This window comes from Arvicola amphibius, chromosome 3, assembly GCF_903992535.2.
Source record: "Arvicola amphibius chromosome 3, mArvAmp1.2, whole genome shotgun sequence".
NCBI classification, from domain to species: Eukaryota; Metazoa; Chordata; class Mammalia; order Rodentia; family Cricetidae; genus Arvicola; species Arvicola amphibius.
Genome location: NC_052049.1, coordinates 127,270,201 through 127,295,495, shown reverse-complemented (window position 1 = coordinate 127,295,495; position 25,295 = coordinate 127,270,201). Strand labels below are relative to the sequence as shown.

The 25,295-nt window shown below is 36.8% G+C and overlaps 1 protein-coding gene across 4 annotated transcripts in view; it reads left to right on the top strand.

Moving 5' to 3' along the window:
• Window positions 1–25,295, top strand: part of Neo1 (neogenin 1) — a 175,484-nt gene that overhangs the window by 77,251 nt on the left and 72,938 nt on the right. For all 4 annotated transcript variants that reach the window (XM_038322982.1, XM_038322980.1, XM_038322981.1 and 1 more), the window contains exons 6-7: window positions 7,419–7,573; window positions 8,959–9,079. In XM_038322982.1, coding sequence (XP_038178910.1) covers window positions 7,419–7,573; window positions 8,959–9,079 — 276 coding nt within the window. The remainder of the gene's footprint in view (window positions 1–7,418; window positions 7,574–8,958; window positions 9,080–25,295) is intronic.

Sequence of the window (25,295 nt, the reverse complement as noted above, 5' to 3'; positions counted from 1 at the left end):
TTCCCTGATTTCTTTCTCAGCTTGTTTTCTGTATATAGGAGGGCTACTGATTTTTTTGAGTTCATATTGTACCCAACCACTTTGCTGAAGGTGTTTATCAGATGTAGGAGTTCCTGGTAGAATTTTTTGGGGTCACTTATGTAAACTTTCATATCATCTGCAAATAGTGATACTTTGATTTTTTTTCCAATTTGTATTCCCTTGATCTCTTTCAGTTGTCTTATTGCCCTGGCTAGGACTTCAAGTACATATTGAATAGATATAGAGAAAGTGCACATCTTGTCTTGCTTTGAGTTTCTTTGCATTTTATTTGATGTTGGCTGCAGGCTTGCTGCAAATTGCCTTTATTATGTTTAGGACTTCTCTTACATCCTTCCAAAAGTATTCTATGTCTGTTCAAGTAAACAGGCATGCATGAAAGATACAGCAGACAGTCTTTAGAGATGGTTGTCATCAGGAACAGATTTCTGGGACCTGGATTGAAAACTATTTTTGAAAACCTTGCTTAAGAAAATGAATACCAAAACTGAGCAGTGGTGGTGTACTTTTAATCCCAGCACTCAGGAGGCAGAGACAGGCGGATGTCTGCAAGTTCAAGGCCAGCCTGGTCTACAGAGCAAGTTCCAGGACAGGCTCCAAAGCTACAGAGAAACCCTGTCTTAGAGAGAGAGAGAGAGAGAGAGAGAGAGAGAGAGAGAGAGAGAGAGAGAGAGAGAGAGAGAGAGAGAGAGGGGAAGAAAGGAAGGAAGGAAGGAAGGAAGGAAGGAAGGAAGGAAGGAATGGGTAGTTGTTTAAGTGAGAAAAGAAATGACAGCAGATTAGTTTTTTTAAGTTGCTAAATATTACAAACAGTACAAAAGTCTACCTTAATTATATAGTGTTCCTCTTTATTACCTTGTGTCAGTGATTTTGTTAGGTACCTTTGTGTTTTAGTAGAAGTCAAAGTTGGTTTTTAGCTCCACTTGGTTTTAGGATTTATTCAAGTGAATGTGAACCTAAACCTTTACATCTTATTACTGAGTCCAGTTAATATAATGAGGCACAGGAATATTCATGGAAGCTGTTCTTACACTGATAACTGAAGTATATTGCAGCAGTCTTGACAGACTATATCCCTACCTTTCACTGAACCCACTAAAAGTATGTATGGCTCAGTTTCCCTTTGGCTTCCTGTGATCTCAGCAGTGACATCATCAGCCTGTTCACCATCTACTGTCATAAAGAGGGATTAGGGTGGAAGAATAACCATTAATGTAGCAGCTTGTCTTGGTAACATATCCTGTAATCATTGCACTCAGGGAAACTGAGGCAAGAGAATTGTGAGTTTAAGGCCAACTTGAGCCTTATCACAAGGTCCTTTCTCAAAAGTGACAACAACAGAAAGCCACACACAAAAAACAATATAGTAGCTTACCGTTTGGTGGTTCCAGCCTCTTGCTATTTCAAACATAGATCAGAAACTGTTGTCATGTATTTATGTGACTGTTGTATTGATCTCATAAGGAAAAATTATTAAATCAAAGAATACATACAATTTTGATTTTGCATAGTAGTTGGCTAAATTACCCTACATAGATTGTTTTTATTAGACCAGTAAGCATGTTTGTTTCTCCTGTATATGTCAGCATAAGAGGTTCTGTTTCCAACAGGAGACGGCATCAGATCCTACAGGTTTGGGCCTCAATTCTGTATTACTGTCCTCTCCCCATTCAGAGGCCAGTCACAAGTCTGGACCTCCAAAACTTCTGACTAACCAGCTTTAAGTTAGTGTTCCCACGATTCCCTCTTTGGGTTCCATTAATTTGTTAGAGTGGCTCATTGAACTCAAGGAAACACTTAACTTATACTCATTCATTTACTATAATAGAAATACAAAGATACTATGAAAAACTAGGTGGAAAAGATGTATAGAGCAAAGACATGGGTATGGGCCCTAGAGATATATGCCTCCAGGTACATATAGAGCTGTCTAGAAGATCTCCAGAACTTTGTCTTAGAGGATTTTTGATAAATACTTCATTGCATAGACATGATTGATTATGTTAGTGGCCATTAGTAATAAACTCAACCTTCATCCCCTTTCAGGTTAGGATCTGGTGCTCAAAGTTCTGCCTAATCATGGTTGGTTCCTATGGTAACTAGCTTCTTTCGTGAGACAGTCTCAGCTCTCCAAGAGTTGACTCATTAAAACAAAAGAAGCTGCCATCTAATGGGCTTGGGATTTGTGTCAGTAAAATGAATAATGAATATTTAACAATATCCAAAGTTGAACATGGTTAATTTTTGTCTCTGATTTAGTATCCTACTATTCCTTCCTCCAAGAGCACTTAAATCATATTTTTTTCTTATGCTGCTGTGGGTCTGTGTCTGTGTAATCATAAATATTTTACATGAGTATAATTTATTTGATGTAGGGAATTGTGAATCTAGCAATGCTGTTTTCCAGGTGGCGTTTCTAAGATCATTGAGATTATGCATCTTTTCCTCTGATTTAATGTGTCTCTCTAATCATGGGAATTTCTTACATACTTAGGACCTTATTTGTTCCTCTGTCCCTTTATGTCCTTTGGCAAAGTTTCATAAATTTCTGAAAGGTTTTTTTTTTAAGTGTGGTTGCATATATACCTATGCGATTATTTTTAGTTATTATGAATTATATTTTAAATTTACATTTATATTATTATGTTTTGGTTGTTTGAGCATATAAATGACAACAAAAATATGTTAATTGTTTACTCTGCCAAATTTTTATATTTAGTCCTAATTAATTTTCAGGGTTTTTCTTTTCCTGGCTTTTCCTTTTCTTTTAAAAATTGTGTAAGTAACAATACCACCATTAAAAGAAAATCAAACATAGCAGCAATAAATATCCTTTCCCCACTCCTAGTCTTTTACCCAGAGGGTAACTATTGTTATTAATTTAGTATGTATACTTGTAGATTTTTTTGCAAAAGCATTTAGATCCATGAATACCTAGAAATACACATTTTTATTAGTGACTAGAATCATTTAGTTTTCTCTGTATATGCCTTGAAGCTTTTGTCTTCAGAATTTTCCATTTTTGTACATATAGAACTAGAATCAGTTTAAACTGGTACATAGGAAGCTTTCATATATGCATGTCAGTCACCTAGAGAGCTGGTTAAAGTACTAATACTTATTTAGAGAACTTGAGGTGGAGACAGAGGTTCCATTTTCTTAGTAAGCTCTCTGAGGGTGCCAGTGCTACCATCCTATGCTACACTTTGACTAGGAAGGCTGTGACATATGCATCCACTTATCTCATGGCTTGTATACTCACCATTCATAATAATCACTAAAGAATTTTCCTTCATGACAATAATACACATTAGAATTTATCTGAGACTTTCTTGGATGTTCCTTTAATAGATAGTCTTTGTAAATGGTGTGTTGGAGAGGGCCACCCTCCAACCCTATCTACCCATTTATGTCTTTTGTTTTTCATATTTTCTTGGATTAGCTGTTACCTCCAATAGGATTTTAAATAATCTCATTGATAATGAGTCACTAGTGGGAATATCGAATTGGTATAGCTTTTATGTTATTTAAAAAATTATATATGAAAACTCCTTGACTTAGTTATTCCATTTAGAAATCTATTCTCCTGAAACTGTTATACAAGAATGCTCATAATAGTTATCTGTGGTAGAAAGTCAAAGATAATCTTAAATGTTCATGAGTAGGAGGGTGGGTAAATAAATTGTGTTATATTGTGTTCCTGTTCAGAGGTGACTGTATATGTATTCATATGTAAGATTATTAAGAGGACACAAATTGTAGAAAAGCATGATCCCAGCTATACTGTAAAAAAAACGTGTGATGTCTGTTAAGTACATAGAAGACTTATGAGAAACTAGCATATAAACATTGCATCCTTGAGAAATTTATGCATTGTTTGGAGAAAAAGAATCTCACATGACCATCTAATTTGCTGATAGTGCTGGTTAGTGGATTTCAGCTAATATTTGCTGATTACATGCTTAATTTAGGCTACTGTGTTTTCAGTGGTCGATGAGGTAGTGAGGGGGTAAGGAAATCAAGAAAATGGGCCAATGGAGACAGTGCTTCTTTAAGGAAATGCTTTTAATTAAGATCTGCAGGATATCTACTTGTTAACTAAATCAGGAGGGATGGGCTAGGGAAAAGGAGTGAGAGTAGAATTTAAGTTTGGGCATGAGAAAAGGGCAGGATATTACAGTCTGGTGGCAATCTTATGGTACAGTCTCTGCAGAATTGATGTCCTCATTTTTCTTGGAATACAGAAGAACCTATTTATTTACCTTTGGTAGAATGGGAAGCTTTCTCTGGGAATGGAGAGAGAGAGAGAGAGAGAGAGAGAGAGAGAGAGAGAGAGACTGTGTATGTGTGTGTGATTTCTTCTTTTTTTTCTTTTTTTTCTTTTTTTTTTTTTGTTTTTTTGAGACAGGGTTTCTTTTTTTTTTTTTTTTTTTTTTTTGTTTTTCGAGACAGGGTTTCCCTGTAGTTTCTAGAGCCTGTCCTGGAACTAGCTCTTGTAGACCAGGCTGGCCTCGAACTCAGAGATCCGCCTGCCTCTGCCTCCCGAGTGCTGGGATTAAAGGCGTGCGCCACCACCGCCCGGCGAGACAGGGTTTCTTTGCAGCTTTTTTTTAGAGCCTGTCCTGGAACTAGCTCTTGTAGACCAGGCTGGCCTCGAACTCACAGAGATCCGCCTGCCTCTGCCTCCCGAGTGCTGGGATTAAAGGCGTGCGCCACCACCGCCCGGCTGTGTGTGTGATTTCTAATATATCTTTGTTAGTACAGCCAGTACTTATAACAGATTTACAATTACATTGTTAAACGATCTCTAAAAAGATTTCAGTTTTAAATGCATGCTTGGAAGAGGTTTTGTCCATTGTCAGTTGTTTTTTAAAGATGTGGGTATCAATTTGTGAATTGTTGAAAAAACTTAAGACCATCAAATGTATAGTTTAACATGAAACTGAAAAACAATATTTTTTCTAGTTAAAGTGCCCTTTGATAATTTTAGTACCAAAGAATTAAAAATCAAACTGTTGAACACCAGCATTTGAGAGCTAATGTAAATGAAAGCCATTATCTTCCAAATTGTTGCATAATAAAGTGACCTTGTAACTTTGTTGTTGGCCAGCACAATATTGTTGTCTGTTTGAACTGAGTGGCAATTTCCAACATACTCTACAGTGCTGGAATTAAGATATGTTTTTAGCAAAAGAATTTTGGAAGTATAATGTTTGTTTTGATACTAACATTCTACTTGTGTATTTAGCTATTAAAATGACTCAGAATGATGGTGGTATTAGAAGGGAAGGGAGCTGTCACAGAATTTGAAGTTTAATTATCTCTTTGGTAACCAAATACATAATCTTCCATTGCAATACTTATTTTCTTATGGTAATTGACTCATTTGTTCTCTGGTTATCTGCTTAACTTCCTAACCACAAACATCTGCTCCTATATTTAATTGGTGAATACTATATAAAGATTAAAAATAATCCAGAGGAGTATTTCCTTTACAATTCGTGAGAGGGAAAAGTAAACGGTGAGCACTATGATATTTTTCTAATAGTCTTTGAAAGTCTGTTTACTGAAAATGCATACTAAAATTATTTAATTTTATAAAAACTCATTTTTCTGTGTTTTGCAGAATTATTCTACTTTAGAAAAGGGTTCCCCAGTATTAACATTGGACTCAAGGAGTATGTCAGTTCCTTGATAATGGTACCGTTAAGTACAAGCTTTGAAAGCAGAAAAAATTTAGTGTGTTATTTATAATTTGAAGGAGAGAGATGAGGGAAGTTGCTTTTACATTTAAAAAATTGGAAGGATAAACCATAACATTTTAAAAGATTTTTACTTAATGGAGTGGACTATGAGTCCAGGAAGCTGAATTTAATTGGACATACATTGTGTAGATTTAAATTTTTGCCAAGTGACTTCTGAGGGCGGAAAATAAAGCTAAACAAATGACTCAAAATATGCATATAGTTGATAGAGTAAAGCCACACAGAAAGGTACATCTTAAGCTGAAAGTTATTCAGATAAGTGTGAAATAGTAACTGGACTGTAAATTCTTTTTTTTTTTTTTTAACATTTTTAACTTTTATTGTTTTGTTTTTAAATTTAACTTCTTTGTTGAGTCTTTGGGAGTTCATGATGCATCCCAATTCTGCTCTCCTTTCAGTTCCCCTATATCCTACCCTAACCCCTGCCGCACCCCTCCAAAAGAAACCAGAGTAAGCAAGCAAATGGAAGTAAAAAACAAAACAAAATTAAAAGAAAACAAAACCCAAACAAAATGTAAACACCAATAACAAAAAAATCTCTACTTCTCCTTATTTTCTCCTCTCAACATATCTTCATTCCTCCTGGTGGCATTGGGGGCTTCGGTATGTCATATAGTATACCCCTTTGTTCCATCAGGTTTACTAGCAAATGTTCATTGCAGTGAGTCGCTGGTCCGGTTCAAGGCCTCTGGTTTCTGGTACACCATCGTCCCTGGATCCTCACCAGAATTCCTGTGGGATATCCTGTTTCCACCCCGAGCCTTGGAGATCCTGAGGCTATCATTCCACAGGCCCAGTCTATTCACCAACTCCTGCAGGTCCTAGATGGGGTAGATGCTAGGGTAGGCCAACCCAAGACTTGGCTGTGGGCCCGGCTGGTAGCCAAGCTGGTCAGTCTGGACCCCTGGGTATACCTGCTTCAGGTGAGGGGGCGGAGTCAGCTCCCTTAGAGCCATGCCTTCAGGGTTGGTTTAGCCTTGCCTGTGGTTGTGGGGTGGGAGCCACCTCTCCAGCCTGCAGTGGTCAGTTCTCTTGCTACAGTGTCCAATGAGAGACAAGGCAAGCTTTCCCAGGGCCAGCGAAGGGCGTGGCTGACTTAGCATGACCCCCCGATTTCATCTCGTGTGATTCCTAAGGCCTTCTAAGGTGACACAGGCCGTAGATATTAGTACAGACCCAGCTTCAGCTGTACCACGGACCCAAACATAGCCCTCTGCAGCAGCTTGGGCCTAGACGACATTCTGGTTCTGGGTGAGTGGAATTCTGGCCACTCAGGTGGGAATAGTTCTGTTGGCCGCATGGCTGCTAGACATCATCAGGTTGCAGCCCCAACCATGGGCATCTATGTGGCCTTTCGTGGCAGCACAGACCCCAGCCATAGTAGGACTATGATCCTAGGCAGCAGATGGGTCTGGGTGTCACCTCTCCCAGTGACAGTATGTCCCTCAGCACCAAAATGTTTAAAACGTTTAGGAATACCTAACAAAATATGAATAAAATTCACTTTGATAGAGTATACAAATACTATGTAAATACTGTGAATTCTGTGGTCTAAAAATTTGTTGATATGTGAATAGCTACCTAATTTATTTTAATTTCTTTTATATTTTGAAGCTCCACCTGAATTCTTGAAACAACCTGCTAACATATATGCTCACGAATCCATGGATATTGTATTTGAATGTGAAGTCACTGGGAAGCCAACTCCAACTGTGAAGTGGGTCAAGAATGGGGATGTGGTTATCCCAAGTGATTATTTTAAAATTGTAGTAAGTATTTTTTCAAAGAAATACTTTTATTTCTGAAGCCTTTTAAGTGTCTTAAATATAACTAAAAGATATATTTATATATACCATTCAAATTACTGCAAATAACAAAATAGAAAATAACTATCAGCATTTCTTGAGAAATATAGTGTGTGCATACGTGTGTGTTCCTCATTGCCTCCCCATCCTTCCTCCCTTTCTTACCCCCACCCCACCCTGGGTCTCACTGTAGCTCTGGCTGCCCTGGAACTCACAATGTACACCAGATTGGTCTGGAACTCACAGAGATCTACCTGGAGATAAAGGAATATGCCACCCCATCCTGGTCTCTCTGGAAGTATAGATAGATGATAATTTTGAAAAACATAAATTATTTATTTAACAAACTATACAAAGTCTAACCAAAAAGTTATAAATCAGTGCACATACCCTTCAAAGTAAGAATGAGCCCATGCCAACAGTTCTAACATCAAAAACCCTTTTAGACAGTGAGTGCATCATCACATAGTGCCTTTTAACTTAATTTGCATGTATTAAAAGAATTCTTGAAGTAGGTACAAGCAAAATATGGTGATAACTCGTGTTTTATTCCAGTCCTCAGGAGGTAAAGGCAGGAGGCCACACTAGGTCACTCCTTGAGGCTGTCTCAAAACTGTGGCAAATTGTAAGTGCAGAAAGTTAAATGTGGAACTGGATCTCAGTCTGTAAAATGTTTCCATGTAAGCATGAAGGCCTGAGGACAGTCACCAGGAGAAACCCACATAAGGCATTTTGTGTTGGAATGCCAGCACTGTGGAGAGGGAGACAACTGAATTCTAGAGGCTCATTGGCCAGCTAACCTAATCAGTCTCTCAGATCCCAGTGTGAGAAAAAAAAGATGTTAGATGTATCTAATAATTCTTTGTCAATTATGCTTTTTATTTCGTATGTATTAGGTATATGGTAGATTTTTTTTATCTAGTAATAGTACCATTATCTAATATTCTACTAATAGGATTATTTAGGTTTTAGTAATAAATATTACTGGTATACCTAAAGATCTTTACTTAGTAAAAAGCTTAGAAATAATTACAGTGTTTTAAAGACAATGTCATTTTACAGATTTATCGTATAAGTAATTCATTTTTGGTGGGGATGTATTTTCTGTTTCTGAAATGCATAATCTCATGTTAACAAAAAGTTTCTGAGTATTTAACATTAAAAAACCAATTTGTTGTAGTTAAATTAGCATTTTTCTTTTATCAGTATTGACATGTTGTTAAATTTTAAAATAATGTTTATGCTAAGAACATTATTTCTTCTGTCTCCTTGAAAACACATTCATGAGATTTTAAACTCATGTTCCATCAGTGAGGTCATAAAATTTTATGTATGTTTTTCTTCCTTAGAAGGAACATAATCTTCAAGTTTTGGGTCTGGTGAAATCAGATGAAGGGTTCTATCAATGCATTGCTGAGAATGATGTTGGAAATGCACAAGCTGGAGCCCAGCTGATAATCCTTGAGCATGGTAAGAGGGGAGTAGCAGCAAGCTGAAGGAGCTGGTATTGGAGGCACTGTTACTCCAGGGTGCCTTGTGATTGCTAGCTTGCTTGGTAAAGCCCAGATGTGACACAACTCCAAGAAAAAGAGCAGCAGTCTTAAGTCGTTTCTATCACTTCAATTAATCCGAGGGCTTCAGCAGGTAAGAGCACTGTCTGCTCTTTCAGAAGACCCAGGTTTGATTCCCAGCACCCACATGGCGCCTCATAACCATTTGTAACTCCAGTTCTGGAAGAGATCTGATTCCCTCTTCTGGTCTCCTTGGTAAGCACATGTGCTGCACATATCTGTATTCAGATGAAACACTCATACACATAGACACACACACACACACACATTTTAAAAAAAAAACAAACTAGGGACTGGAGAGATGGCTCAGCAGTTAAGAGCACTGGCTGCTTTTCCAGAGGTCCTGAGTTCAATTCCCAGCAACCACACGGTGGCTCACAACCATCAATAATGAGATCTGGTGCCCTCTTCTGGTGTGCAGGTATACATGTCAGCAAAACACTGTATACATAATAAATAAATCTTTAAAAAATAAACAAACAAACAAACAGCCAGGTGGTACGCCTTTAATACCAACACTTGGGAGGCAGAGGCAAACAGATCTCTAAGTTTGAGGCCAGCCTGGTCTTCAGAGTGATTCCAGGATAGCCAGGGCTACACAGAGAAACCCTGTCTTGAAAGAAAAAGAGAAGGAAGGAAGGAAAGAAGGAAGGAAGGAAGGAAGGAAGGAAGGAAGGAAGGAAGGAAGGAAGGAAGGAAAGAAATTAAAACATAAAATTACTTAGAGATATATTTTCAGATAATGTTAAAAAAGAAGTTGATATTAAGGAAGAGAAAAACTGAGTCATACACAAGTGTTTATCAGAACCCACTTGTGTTGCTCTCACAACTGTATTTCTGCCTTATAAGGAAAACTTCTTAATATTTGCACTAATTTTTTGTTGTTTTTCCAAAATAAAACTAGTGTGCCTTTTTTGATACTCATTAAAGAAATACCTGTTTATTATATAAAATAAATTCAGTCAACATTCAAAAAATAGAAAAGGATACAAGAGTCAGAGGAAACGACTGTAATTTGAGCAGGGAAAGCTTAATGTAATGAGTTATTAATTCTAGAGAGTAACCAGGATTTAGGTAGTAAGAAAAGAATTCTTGTAAATAGCAGCAGTAGCCCCTGGGTACCTTCACCTAAGGCTGAAATCTGGGCATCATTGGAAAGAATGTGGCTCTGGTTTCCTAGATAACAGATAAGTAGATATAGTGCTTTGCTGTTGAAACTTCTAATTTACTTTTTAGGGTCTGAAGAGAGTAGATCATAAGTTGATATCTCACCAGAGGCATTTTCTGCAAAAACACTCAAGAGGTTGTATGTTGGGGAACAATGTTGGCTATCATAACCTGCACATGAGAGCTAACAATAAATCCTCTCTTCTATAATTGGTGTCTCCATTGCCTGTGCTGATATGTGTAACATGTATGTCAGCTGAGAAAAGGAAAAATTACATTAAAGGTGCCTAGCTTCATTTTGTCAAAAAGGAAGAAAAATTTGAATTGGGAATTGGAAGGCAGTAATTCCAAATCTTGCCATCTAGGAGTGCATGGGAGCACATAGAGAAATGTATGTCATATCATAACCTGTCTTTTTGGCAATATCATTCCATTGGACATTTTCCCATGTTAACAAAATAACGTTGTTCATTGTTGGATAGAATATATACATAGTTTTATATAATTTATTCTGTTTGGTTGTATTTAACTTATCCTCTTTTTGTTGTTGTTTTATGAACAATATTACACTGAACCTTTTTATGTGATTATGTTCTCATACTAAATTGATGTTGTATAGCAGTTCTGTCTTAAATTGGTGAGGTAGTCATTGGGCATATTTTAGCAGCTAAAGCTGTTTTATTTTTTTTCTTCCATTTTGAGCATTTTTTGTGAATGCATGGTAAAGGTAGCACTGTAAATATCTGATCTTTTGCCCGAGTCAAATAAAGTCACTTAACTACAGTTTCAACAGGTTCCTCTTATAGCTGTCAGTTAACCAGGGAAGCTAATTGAACAAGCTGGCACCTTTGCTGACCTTTCACTAAATAGCATATGGGATTTATAGATGCTATTTTAAAATATACTTGAAGATAATGTTATAAAAGGTTTAAAATATTTGAACCGTTTTTCACCCTCTTTCTGTAGTTATACCTTTCTCTCATTCATTGGAAATGACTTTAGCAGCTTTTCAAGTTTGTAAAATAAAAAAACTCACCAGCTGAATGAATGGTTTTGTTTTGAAGTACGAAGGCAATGACTGTCTTAGTAAACTTTACAGATAGCTGGTGTATTTACATCTACCTAAGCATTGGGGCTTCAGCATATTTATGTCTGTGATTGGTACTATAAATCTCACCAGTATAAAAGGGTTACTGTGTTAGGAGCATCTTAATGGAGCTTTCCTCTGAAAGTGCTTGGTGGCATAATAATTTTATTAATAGCATGTTTTCTTCTTTGGCTTTGAGAACATTTAAGGGCTTTGGGAATTTTTTTGTTGTTATGATCATATTAACAATGCACTGGCAAGTCATAGGCCTTTTAGAAGGTTCTAAGTCCCATGTTTATTAAGTTTGTTTCCTATTTTTGTCATTTTTTTCTTAAAAATTAATTTACATGTATACATGTGTGCAAGCTTTTCTGTACGTGTACCATGGTCCCTTGCAGGCCAAGTTTCAAATCCCCTAGAACTGGAGTTATAGTTGGTTGTGAGCTGCTTGATGTGGTTTTAGGAACAGAACCTGGTCCTCTGCAAGAGTAGTAAGTCCTTTTAACACTGAGCTATGTATCTCCAACCCCTGCTTATTTGTTTTTGAGATGGAGAGAGTGTAGCACAATTAATAAAAACCCAGAGACAGATATTGGGGCTCAACCTGAAGGTCAGAAAAGCAAAACAGCCAACCACTGACTCTTACCTCTACCTCAGTCCAAAATGGCAATCCTGTCTCCAGGAATCTCAGAATGATACTTTGTATGAGACCTGTCTCCTCCCGTCTTATATTCCTCCCTAGTGCTGGGATTAAAGGTGTGCACCACTACTGCCCAATTTCTATGGCAAACTAGTGTGGCTACTGAGATTAAAGGTGTGTGTCACCACTGGTCTGTAAGGCTGATCAGTGTGGCTGTTTTACTCTTTGAACTTTAGGCAAGCATTATTTATTAAAATACAAATGAACCCATTATGATTTTTTATTCAATTTTTTTCTTTAAGAACTTCAGCTTAATATTCTTAAATTATTTTTTATTTATGACTGTGTCTGTCTTTTATCTTATCGGTCTTATGCCCATGGACATTAATCAAACTTACTCATTTAGAGGCCTTTTTTTGTCTGAATCTGTCTTTACTGTGAATCTGTGATCGTTTTCTGACCAGGAGCACTTTTTAAAATGCTAAATGGGCATGACTAGGACTAACACTGCAGCTTTGCCTGTTGGCTCTGCCCTATACATCATGGCAGAGGTATGTTCACTGCCTCTGCAAGCCATGCTCACCACCCCAGGTCCTGGGACGCAGCAGGTCTGTGTCTCCATTAAGCAACTAGTAGCATGCTGCTCACAAACACAATTTAAATGCTCAGTAGCAGGGCCTCCCAAAAGAACTAAGCCCTTTGTGCTACCAGCACAAACCAGGAAGCTGTCTCTTAAAGAAACCTTGCCTTTGCTTGCTGCCAGCAAACAGAGCCTATCTGAAGAGAAAAAAAAAAAAAGAAAGAAAGAAAGAAAAATGAAGATGCTGCAATTGACTCCTGTTTGTGGGTCTAGAAGCACCGTTTTAACGCTTTCTTAGGCTTTATGTGGATGTATGTTGCTGAACATTGAGAGCCATTTTATGTAAATGGAGACTGCGTGAGAGCCTGATGCTGAAGAATCCACACTCCTTTAGCCCATCTGAAAGCTGAGTTGATAAAACAGCCAAGTAGGGCAACTTTCCCTGCCCCACAGCCTATGTGTTGGGTTATATGAATTAGTTTAGCTTACCACAAAAGATTGAAATGGCTGCCAGAAATTAGGAGGTGGAGCTTTCAATTTTAACTAATTCTTTAAAGCCAAGTATGCACTAGTTTAGAAGATATGGAGGACCCAGACACCAAGGAATCTTTTGTTTCCTTTCAGATAAATTTTGCTGGTATTCTACATAGTATTTCTAGTTGAAAAGAAATCCAGAATAGGAGGATCAAAGTTTTCTTTCAGGTCTAGAAATAAAGAGGGTGTTCAGTCCTGTTGAGAGGTAGACACAAGCCTCTCACATTTCCTCGGATCCTTTTGTAAGCCTCAAACTCATGGAAAAATAACAAAAAAACCTGCTTATTTCAGATGTTTTTGAAGAAAGTTTAGAAATTGAACTCCTTCTGTTAGGGAAACTCTCAGTCACACACACAGACACACACACACACACCCCTACCTCTTGGGCCTGGGCTAGGGAGATATACAGGATACTAAAGATTGAATGTAAAATGTAAGGCCTTGCACATGCTGGGTAAATGCTCTGTTACTAAATTACACACTCTCTGCCCTTGGGAGGAACTCAGAACACAGGGGGAAAAAATTATTACTGAGGGGAAGGATAGAAGATAAAGCTCTACTTTTTATGTTTTAGGCTCCAGAAGGCACTGATATCAAGAAGCCCTTTTGAGAGTGGTATTTAAGAACATGCCCACCTAAGATCAGCATAGTACAAAGCAGATTTAGCCTGCCATAGAAGCCATAGAAAGAATCACCGAGCCTACCTAAAATTGTAACTGGACAAGGACAGCAGAGAATTGCATCTACTTATCCATGAGACTAACACCAAGGCAGAAAGCCTTTATTTTGAAAAAGGTTATAACATGATGAGAAATTGCTTTTGTAATAGTGTCCAGAAATGTTCCATAGCTAATGGAAAGAATAGTTGGGGAAGCCTTCTGTCTCTGAACACATGACAGTGGTAGTCTTATCTATAGAGCAGTTTGAAGCTTGTGGTATACAGTAGGTGTCTGTAACAACTAAATCTATACCAGACTCAATCCCTGACTATGTTGGCTAAACTTCACTCTGATAGTTTGACCAAAGAACAGGCATACCAGTGCCAAGGTGTAAATGACACTAACTCTTAACATAGCTCTGCATTCTTTGTTCTTCACTCAGTGAAAAATTTATAGACCTTCCTCCAAAAAAGCAAAGGAAAAAAGCCTATTCAGTGTTGAAAGATACAACAGCAAACAGAACCAGATTCAAGAACTTTTTACTTCTTTATATAAATTTAGTGCAAAGATACTAGAAAGTATACCACCCACTTGCCATTCTTTACAGACTTTTCTTTTAAAAACTACTCAGACATGATTTTACAGCCTACAAAATTAACCAAACAAAGAACTGAAAACCAAATGATACCATACTTAACATGGTCCAACAATCCTATTCCTTGGTATTTGCCTAAGTTGAAAAACTACATCCATATAAAATGAGCACTCAAGTCTTTATAGCACCTTTATCCCCAAGCACCACAACTTAGAACAACAAAGATAGTCTTCAGTATGCACATGGGTAAACTGTGGAGTATTATTGCCTGGGCTTGTTCTAGTTAGATAGGCTAGCATAAGTAAATGTGAGTCTTAAGGACAAAGAAGATAAGCAGAGCAAAGGAAATAGTTAACTAGGCAGTAGCTATGATTTTGGTGGGGGGATTGTGAGCCTTAGCCTTTAATGGCTGAGCTATCTCTCTAGTCCAAGATGGTGATTTTTAAAATCACAGGATGAGAGGATGTAGCTCAGTGGTAGAGGACTTGCCTAGCATGAGTGGTACCCTGGGTTGAGTAACCAGTACTAGATGACAAGGGAGAGAATAAAACCACAGATCCCCCAAAGAAGCTCAGTTACCCCATTGTAAGCTTAACTCCAAAGTGATAATGGTAATAATGGTGATGACAGTGAAAGAAAATGATCTGTATGCATCATGGTTAAACACTAAAGACCAAACATAAGAAAATTGTGGAATTAAAAAAATAGCAGAACAAGCCAGGCGGTAGTAGTAGCGCACACCCTTAATCCCAGATCTCTGTAAGTTCAAGGCCAACCTGGTCTATAAGAGCTAGTTCCCGGACAGCTAAGGCTGTTAAACAGAGAAACTATCTTGAAAACCCACAAATAAGTAAATAAATAAATAGACAAACAAAGCAAAAAACAGTCCCACTAGGGCTGTTAAACAGAGAAACTCTGCCTCAAAAAATAGATGATAGATAGAGAGATAGATAGATAGATACCAAAGCAAATCAAAAATGGTCCAATGAGATAATCTCGCACCCAGTGTTCAATGAACAGTGTGTAAGAGGAAGTGGAAAGATTGTAAGAACCAGAGGATCAGGAAGTTTGCTGTGAGATTGTGTCTTCTAGTAGCAGCAGAAGGTATAGCCAAAATATTTCACCAAAACAGCTGCCCAAACATGAACTGAATAAGAATGACACCAATGAGCATCCCATACTAGATGAGTCTCAACCCTATACAAAGAACTATAGGCAACTGAGTAAAGCTGGGAGCAGGAGAGGTAGTCTTCTCAAGGGTAGAGTACATCAATTGGTTGTCCACTGCCAAATAGTCAGCTCTGAAAACATACATAGAAGTAGCATTATATGGACTCAACATTAGGAATATATTTGTATGTGAAAAAATATATATACAATAACAAGTAGTTAGAAAAGAGGCCATCACTTTGAAAGAAAGCTGGGAGAAGCATATGAGAGGTTTGGAGGACAATGATGGTGTGTTGCATAAAGTAGAGATGATCCTGGCAGGCCCCAGTGATATCCTTTAATTTGGCAGGATATAGGCAGAGACTTGAATAACATCAAAGAGGAATGATGAAAATTAGCGGGCCCTCCTTCTACAATTAGCTTCCTTTGAGCCAATAACTACCTTTGTAGTTAGTGGCATTGTGACCTCCAGAAGTGATACATTATGGCTATATAGCAATTTCTAAATCCTCTCTTCTTGTATTCTTCTTGTGTAGATTTTTTGATATTTGTTTTTACCAGATTTATTAATATTTTAAAAGATAATTTTCAAAAATGGACTAGATTAAGGTTGACACAGTGTGCCTCATAGGCTGGATTCATCCAATTCCTGCATTTTTTATTGGAACATAGACATACACATTTGTTGACAGATTATTTATGTCTTTATTTGTTTCTTGTTTGTGGTCATTTCATACTATAATGACAAAAATTGGTAGTTTAGATAGAGATCAAATGGCCTGTAAAACCTAAAATATTCTCTTGCCTTTTATAGAAAAGTTTGCCAGCTACCAGACTACACTACAAATGTTTAATAGTTTGTGATGTAAGTTATTTCTCACTTAAGACCTTTTTTCTTTTTTTATTAAATTATATAATTTTACAAATTTTAACCTCCTCCCCTCCTCCCATTTCCCTTCCCCTCCCCCTCCCCCTCCTCCCCTTCCCTCTCCAGTCCAAGGAGCAGTCAGGGTTCCCTGCCCTATGGGAAGTCAAGTTCCTCCCCCCTCCATCCAGGTCTAGGAAGGTGAGCATCCAAACAGACCAGGTTCCCACAAAGCCAGTACATACAGTAGAATCAAAACCCAGTGCCATTGTCCTTGGCTTCTCAGTCAGCCCTCCTCGTCAGCCACGTTCAGAGTCCGGTTTGATCACATGCTCCATCAGTCCCAGTCCAGTTGGCCTTGGTGAGCTCCCATTAGGTCAGTCCCATTGTCTCGGTGAATGGACACACCCCACTTAAGACCTTTTAAAGGGAAACATTGGAGCAGACTAAAGGAAAAGAGAAATAAAAGGAGAAAAACACAAGGATGGGAGCAGAAAGACAGATCTAGGAGGAAATGTGCTGCAACTCTGGAAACTGTCGGGAAGAAGTAGAAACTGCAGATGCACTGTTAGTGCATCCTTCCCAGGAGCAGCACAGTGGAGGAAGCCAGTGAAGTGCTCTTGATGTTCAGATGTGAGGTATTTTATGTCATGGCATTAAGAAACACAATTTCTTACTGAATTAGGAGGTAGACTTTGAGAAGTATTGTTTCAATATTTTCATAATCAAAACTTTTAAAATGTAAGATGAAGCTGGCAAGAAAGGCACCTGCCACCAAGCCTGATGATCTGAGTTGAATCTCCGGAACCCATAGCATGGAAGGAGAGAACTAACTCCCTCAAGTTGTTCTCTGATTGTTTCATATGTATGCTATGCCTGTCCACACATACACATGTACATATTTGCACAGATAAATAAGCAAAGTGTAATAATTTTAGGAAATAAAAATATGATTTAAAATATGTGTATTTAAAATCTTATGCATTTTCAGTAACTGAAACACTTTTTGTTGTTACTTCTTTTGATGTTGGTATTGGTTTTTGGTTTGTTTTTGAGATATCTGCCTGTGTAAGTCAGGTTAGCAGTGAGCTCACTGTCATCGGCCTTCTAGGTGCTGGGATTTTATTGTATACCACCATGTCTGGTAGCATCAACTCCTGGTTTTAAAAACTCTTTTAAAATTAAAAATTTTAATTGAACATAAAATGGAATTACTTCTATATTACGATATTTTAAATTAGTGCCTGTTTTTAATAGTTGTCTGTTGAAAGATTTTCTTAATTGTTAGTAAAATTAGTGCATCTTAGTGGAATGGTATTGGGGCCACATGCCTGGTAATCCTAGGACATGGAAGACAGGCAAGAAAATTATGAGTTCCAGGCCACCCTCGGACTACATAGGGAGACTATATCTTGGGGGGGGGGGGGCATTTCAGGTATGCTAAAGGAGCAAAACCTGAGAGAAAATATTGTTCACTTTCCATTGTCCTTTCTTCCTGTTTGTTTGAATTTAAAAATAGCCTCCAAATTTTCTTGAATGTAAAAAACAGAAATAAACTTTTTAGATGTATATCCTGTCCACGGGTCTATTAATTGGCAGGTTTTTTTTTGTTGCGGTGGGGAGAAAGGGTTGATGAAAAGGAAGTAGCATAAGCTTGTTTGTAGTAAAGGGAATTCACACTTTACTAAGACATTACATGACTTTTAGGGTATCATGGCCATGATAGATAAGGATACATACAGAGTATTATGAGTATTATGTTGGGGTTTTTTATTATTATTTTATTTGACTGAAACATTTGTCAAAAATTCCATATAGTTCTGAGGCTATTGGGTGATAGAAGTTCTGGGAAAAATGACTAATCGCTTGGCATGATTAAAAGTTGGCTAAGTAGCAAGAAATTATTAGTCATTGGTGGAATATTTTAAATCTAAAACATTACTTGTAAAGGTTAGTGTTGATCAAATGGTTAATTCTAATTTATTATTTTGTTAATTACTAGTAATTATAACTTTAGGAAAAGTTTTACTCCAGATAACTGGTGTAATTTGACTCTTAATTGTGATTACTGTATCTAAGAACTTTCTTGGTTATGTTTTTGAGACTCTCAGTTTATAACCCAGATAGTCCTGGAAGTCACTATGTAGTCCAGGCTGGCCTCAGATTCACAGCAATCCTTTTGTCTTACCTGAGTGTTAGCTAGGATTAATCCCGTACCAACACACCCACCTTCTGTCTAGGAACTGTCTAAGATTACAGGTTTATCCAAAGCCAGTGTTTTCTCTACTCCTGACTTACTAATTGGGTCTGGCGCTGAAATTCTTTGCTTTTTGTGTTCTGTAAAATGAAGGAATTAAATTAGGTGATTGTTAATTTTTTATCACTTCAAATATTCCACTTCATGTAATTATTTTAAGAGTATAAGTTTATTGTTAGATGTGATTTTATTTTTTATTTAATTTTAAGTATGAGTGGTTTTTGCTTGCTTTTAACCACAAAGTTCTCTATAGCCCCTCAGATGAAAATAAAGAAGACTGATTTTGCGAAGCTTCTTTGAAGCTATTCTTTAAGTAGAACTTAAAGAAAAACAAAAACAAAAACTACTTAATATATTTATATCATTTAAATTTGTGAAATGAGAAAATAATCTTTTATGACCATATTGAAAGTCATCTGAAATGTCTCGTTAAAACTAACTTGAACTATTTTTAAAAAGATCTAACATGTTGATTGTCAAAAATTAGAATGTGTAAAATTGATTGATAAAAAAGTAATGTACTGTTAACTCTTCCCTGGTCTCACTTTCTAGAACTAGCCCTTGTTAATAAACTTTACTTAAGTAGTTATCCATATATATGTAGTAAAATCCCGTATACCTTACAGAAACGTGGTTTGTGCTAAGTGGTAAGGTTGAAATAGCCAACAAGAAGACATTGTCTTCTGCCCTCATAGAACATTTGTCTGTTAGATTAGAAAAACATCAAGCAACTAAAATATAAGCAAAATAATTAAAGGTTTTGTGATGCTTAAAGACAATTCTAAGAATGCTTGGTGTTTTGGATTAAATGTAAAATCAACCCCCCACAGGCCCATATGTCTTAACCTGGTCTCACTATTTTGAGAAGTTGTGGAACTTGTGGGCATGAGGCAAGGCTAGTAGGCACAGGAATGTAGCAGCCTCCCTGGAGAGTGGTAGCCGGCCTAAAATGTGAGGTAACGTCCTAAGAACTCACACATGTAGGCCCAGACTAGTCCCAGCTGCTCTGCCTTTTCTGCCATGAAACAATGAGCTAAAACCTCCTTGCTCTGAGTTATTTCCATTGTGAATTATTAGTTTGCCCCAGTGACAAGAAAAATAACCAAAACACTGATAAAGATTTATTGGTGTTTGGGATTTGGAAATTGCTCATTTAGTAAAGTACTTGCCATTCAAGCATGAGGACCTAAATTCAGATCCGTAGCGCCCACATGAAAAGCTGGATGTGGCAGTGTGTGCCTGCATTCTCAGTGCTGGAGCTTACTAACTAGCCAATCCAGCTGAATCAGCAAGCACCACATTTATTGAGAGACCCAATCTCAAAAAATAGCTGGAAAGTGATAGAAGACACTCAACAATGAAATCTAGACTAAATATATGGACACTTATGCATACAACCACTGCCACTACCCATATACAAAGAATTATTAGGGAGGTGGGCATGGAGGCTTATAATTTTAATCCTAGTACTTGGGAGCTTGTGGCACAAAAATTTCCATAAATTAAAGGCTAGCCAGAACTACACAGGGAGCTCTAGGACAACCTGAGCTACTGTAGGAGGCCTTGTCTCAAAAAAGGGGGAGTGGGGGATTTTGAAAAATGGCTCAGCAGTTAAGAGCACTGGCTATTCTCCCAGAGGATCCGGGTTCTCTCAGTACCCACAAGGCAGCTCACAGCATGTGATCTAGCCCCAGGGGATCAGATGCCTTCTTTGGACTCTTTGGGCACTGCATACATGTAGTGCACAGGTATACCTGTAGCAGAACACATATACACATAAAATAAAAACAGAGGGGAAACTTCTAGAGGATAGAGTGGGAATTATTTTAAATAAGTATATTTAAAAGAGGGCCATGTTGAAGTGGTGATATTCAAGTTGAGACCTGAAGGATTCAAAGGAGCTCAAAGTTCTTTTATGTACATACATATATTTACATTCACATATAAACTTGTTATCTACATTAGTGTTTTTCTGTGATTTTTACATTTCCCAGTATTTAATGGACATGTTAGTGCTTATTTTCTTTTTGCTATGAAGCTCATCCTATTAGACAGGCATGTTTTTGAGTTCTTGTTAATAGCATACTTAAAAAAAAGCACAGCTGAAGAATAATTTCCTATTTACCTGGGTGTGATGATACCATTTTTTATAATTCCAGCATTTAGGAGATAAAGATAAGAGGATTGTGAGTTCAAGGCCAGCCTGTAATACATAGGCGCTCATCTGAGAAAAAAAGAATTTAGCATAGTTTTCAAACAATCTGCTAATCATTTATTTTGAAGTTATAGTTACAAGGTGTTTAAAGGTTTATAGTTTAAATTAGCTTAAATCTGGAAATAACCAAGTTAATTAAACCAATAAAAGACAATGCTTTAAAACATATTAAAAAGAATTAGGGGTTCTATTATGGAAAATATCTGTCTTAGTTAGGGTTACTATTGCTGTGATGCAACTCCATGACCAAAAAACTTGGGGGAGGAAAGAGTGATTTCACTCACAGTTCCATGTATCAGATCACCACCAAAAGCAGTGAGGGCGGGGAACCTGGGGCTGGAGCTGATGCAGATGTCATTAAAGAGTGGTGCCTTTCTGGCTTGCTTCCCATGACTTGCTCAGCCTGCTTTCTTACAGAACCCAGAACTACCAGCCTAAATATGGCCCCATTACAAATAGACCAGGCCCTCCCACATCCATCACTAAGAAAATGCCATATAGACTTGTCTATGGTCCAGTCTTCTGGAGGCATTTTCTCAGTTGAGGCTTCCTCCTCTTTGATGACGCTAGCTTGTTGACATGAAACTAGCTAGCACAATATCCAAGTTATATGATAAATAAAACAAACTGAGCTGGGTATGATAGTTCATACTTGAAATCTAAGCATTCAGAAAATGGCAAAATTTGTATTGTAAATTTAGAGGCAGCCAAGTTATACTATTAGAAATTATACATAAAATATTTTAATCTCCTTGTCATAGTTTCTACTTTGAAGTAATTTTATAATAAGAGTTCTTACTTTTTGAAATAGTGCTATGAAAGAAAAAATGTAGGTTGCATATTTGACAACTGTCTGTAATTGTTAGACATTGTTTGTTAGACAGTTTCTGAATAACAAATCATATCATACAAATGGCATGGTAAAGTATAATTTATTAAAATGTTAAAAGCAGAATTGATCCAGGCTAAGTCAGGATGATTGATGCAAGTCCCAGTCCATCTTGGGCTACATAGTTAGTTGAAGAGCAGCCTTGGATAAATTGCAAAAGCCCATTTCAAAAACAAAGAGATTTGTTAAACCAAGGATTTTACTGAGTACATGTGCTATATAAATAGATATTCTTAGCTATCTGGCAAAGACCCCACTATGCAGACTAGTAGGGGAGGTGATGTTTTAAAAAAAATCAGTCTAGCTAGAATAGATCTTAGTTTAAGTGTTCAGTTTTGCAGACTTTTAGAGATTCAGCTAAGTGACTTGTCTTAAAATAAGTAGCATGAAAGTCAGAACTGACATCTGATTCAACTTTAGAATTATGTTACAGTAGCAAGTTTTAATGTTTCTAAGATAAAAGTGTGTTTTTCCATTTTATTTTAAAAATCAGATTTTTAGGTCAGTATTGTGGTTATTCTTACTGACAGGGTTGGTCAGCTATATCATTTTAGAAAGATGGCTAAGTGTCTAGTAGGCTTGAGATCACTGTAGTTTACTTCTGTCATAATTACCAAAAAAAATTTTCTGTAACTCTCAGAAGTGTCAGAGTATATATAATATTATTGCATGGTCACCCCAATAGCTGAAAATTGATTAAACCTGAAAGGTTCTCAAAATGCCAGGGTAGAGGTTTTATTCTTTGAGTCTAAATAATGTATTGTAAGCTCTGCTGAATGCCAAAGTATTACTGTTTTTAAACAGGAAGAAATCATTTCTGTCAAATTTTCAAGATAAAGAATACTTTGAACACTAGCATTTGAATTGAGCCCAGAAGGATAAGTGATGAGATTCTAGATTCATCAGGTTACATGAAGATAAAAAAAATGAGGCAATTCAGTTATATCAAAGTGTAGAAAGATTTAACATGTGTTGGGAGAATAACAGGCAGCTCAGCTTATAAGAATTCAGAGAAATTTGTTATAGAAGTCAACATCTCAAGAAGGCATATATAAATCAGATTATCTAGTAGCTAGTCATATATAGCATTGGGGTTTGCCTAGCAGTTGGAGGACCTTAGCAGATTTTAGGTACATGCAGAGGTAACACAAAAAGACAATGTATAAGAGGTGTATTTTCTGGTTTCAAGGAGGAAAATGAGGTAATTCTGTTAACAGTTCTGTGCCGATTACATGTGGTATTGAAAGCTCTCAACTAAGTGATAGCAAGAACATTTCTTTGTTCCTTAAAGACTTTTACATGGTAATCATTCATTAAACGTTGGATAGATGTCCCCACCAAAGAAGATAGGAACAGATCTATGATTTATTGAGTTAGTGTAAGGGAGAAGGGTTATATAAATCTAAGATTATAAACCTTTGTCTTTTGGGGATAGGAAAGTTGGTTGTCATTATGCTTGAGCTATAATATAATGCATGCTAGGTTTAGGTAACTTTGGTAAAGCTAACATAAAATTATAGTTTGTTTAATGTTTAACATGAATTTTACCTTTGCTAATCATCAGTCATAGATTTTAATACTAGAACTTATGAGACCCAGGTAGCAACTTATAGCCTTGGTGATAATTTTTGGTGTTTGGTAGTTAAATTGATGAAGCCCTGAAAATGGGCTTTCCAGACTCAAAGATGCAGTTGGAAATTTTCAGAGAGCAAACTTAAATTTGAATTTAACAAATTTTACTAATTTATTTGATTGATAATTAATTTAATTAATTGATACTAAAAGTAGTAGAACATTATTTAGCACAAAGATACCAGGAGGATACTATGTGTAACTTTAATTTAATTGGAAGCTGTATTTAAAAGATGCTAAATTATACAGCAATGTCATAATTGGCAGAATATCATTTGAGTCTGAAAGGCATTACTGACAATCTGGATGCTTGCGGATTTGATCTCTCACAAGTCAATCCTTGATCATTGTGTTTTTAAAGAATGTTGGCACTGAGACTATCTCCCTCCTAATTGATACATGCTTATGAAATCACTAGAAATAAGTATAGTTTGAAATGCATTTGAGAAAAATTTTAATATCACATTCAATGTTATTATTGCCTTATAAGTACTGTAAAGTTGTCCTGATGCTTTGGGATTTGCACCATCATTATTATCTGAGTCCCTTTATGCAGGCTGTACCTAAGTGTTGTAGATGCCAAATAGTAAAGTAAATATAAAGGCTTTTTATATGGATTCTGGCTTGGTGGTAGTGGTTTTGGTTTTCCCCCTAATTTTTGGTTTCTCCAGCTCATATTCATAAATCTCAGTACATTAAAATAGTCTTGTAAAAGATCTTACTAGGACTCTGAATTCTTTTGCTTTTTATACATAATCTAAAGAGATTTTTTTAAAAATTGCTAGAATTTGGTTTCTGAAACTGAATCTTAAAAATGCTAATGTTTTTCAGATGTAACATCTTGAAATTTTATTATGATTATAATTACTGTAAATTATTAAGCTCATTGAAGCAAAATTGATTTTTCTTTTTTGTTGGTTAAAATGTGTAAGGAATAGAAATCCCTTTATACATTTTGTCTCATTTCCCTTGGGGTATTGAGATCTTATCTGAGAGACAGCATTTTGGTTTAGAATGGAAAGAAAAAGCTGTCTTTTTCTGGGGCTCACTGCTGAGGTAGGTGCGTCATTAACATCTGACACACCTTTTTAAATGAATCTTTTTAATGTCAGGAAAAAGTCAGATGATTTCCTTGATACTGAAACATCCCTCGTGCATGCAGAATGGGCGGAGTATTTTATTTTACAGCTTCCTTCAATTGTTTTTATAAGTCATTTGTTTAAAGCAGCAGTTCACTACAAGAGCACACATATAACAATAATAATAATAACCAAACAGAGTATCACTAGATGATAAGATTACTTTTCCACTAGCGGTGAGTTAATTTCTTCAGAGAAAGACCTCTAAATCTGTGAGTTGATCCTTAGAATTCTATTCCCTGCACTGAAACCAGGTACTCAGAAAATAGCTTTGTCTGTGTTGGTGATTCATGATCACATTGTATTTCATTCCAACACAGACTCCTGACTGTTTGGTAGTTGTACTCCCACAACTTCTGTGCTACTATTGCACCAGCATTTCTTGCAGGCAGGTCATTATTGTAGATCGAAAGGTTGGTGTTTACCTTTCTCCTTTGGTAGCATGGAAAATACCTTCCAAAACCATGAATGCTAGTCGGTAGGGATAAAGGCTCTAGGTAGACACCAGCTTGTCTTCTCTGTGTTCAGTGAATTAATGTAAGTGTTGTATTCAGCAATAGGGCCTTACTATCAGTTTGTGGAGAGCAACCAATAAACTTGGGAATAGCCTGGGTTGTTTGAGGGTTTTCATGGGGTGCCATTGGCCAACAATATGATTAGATATAACCCATTCTCAGCACTGAAAG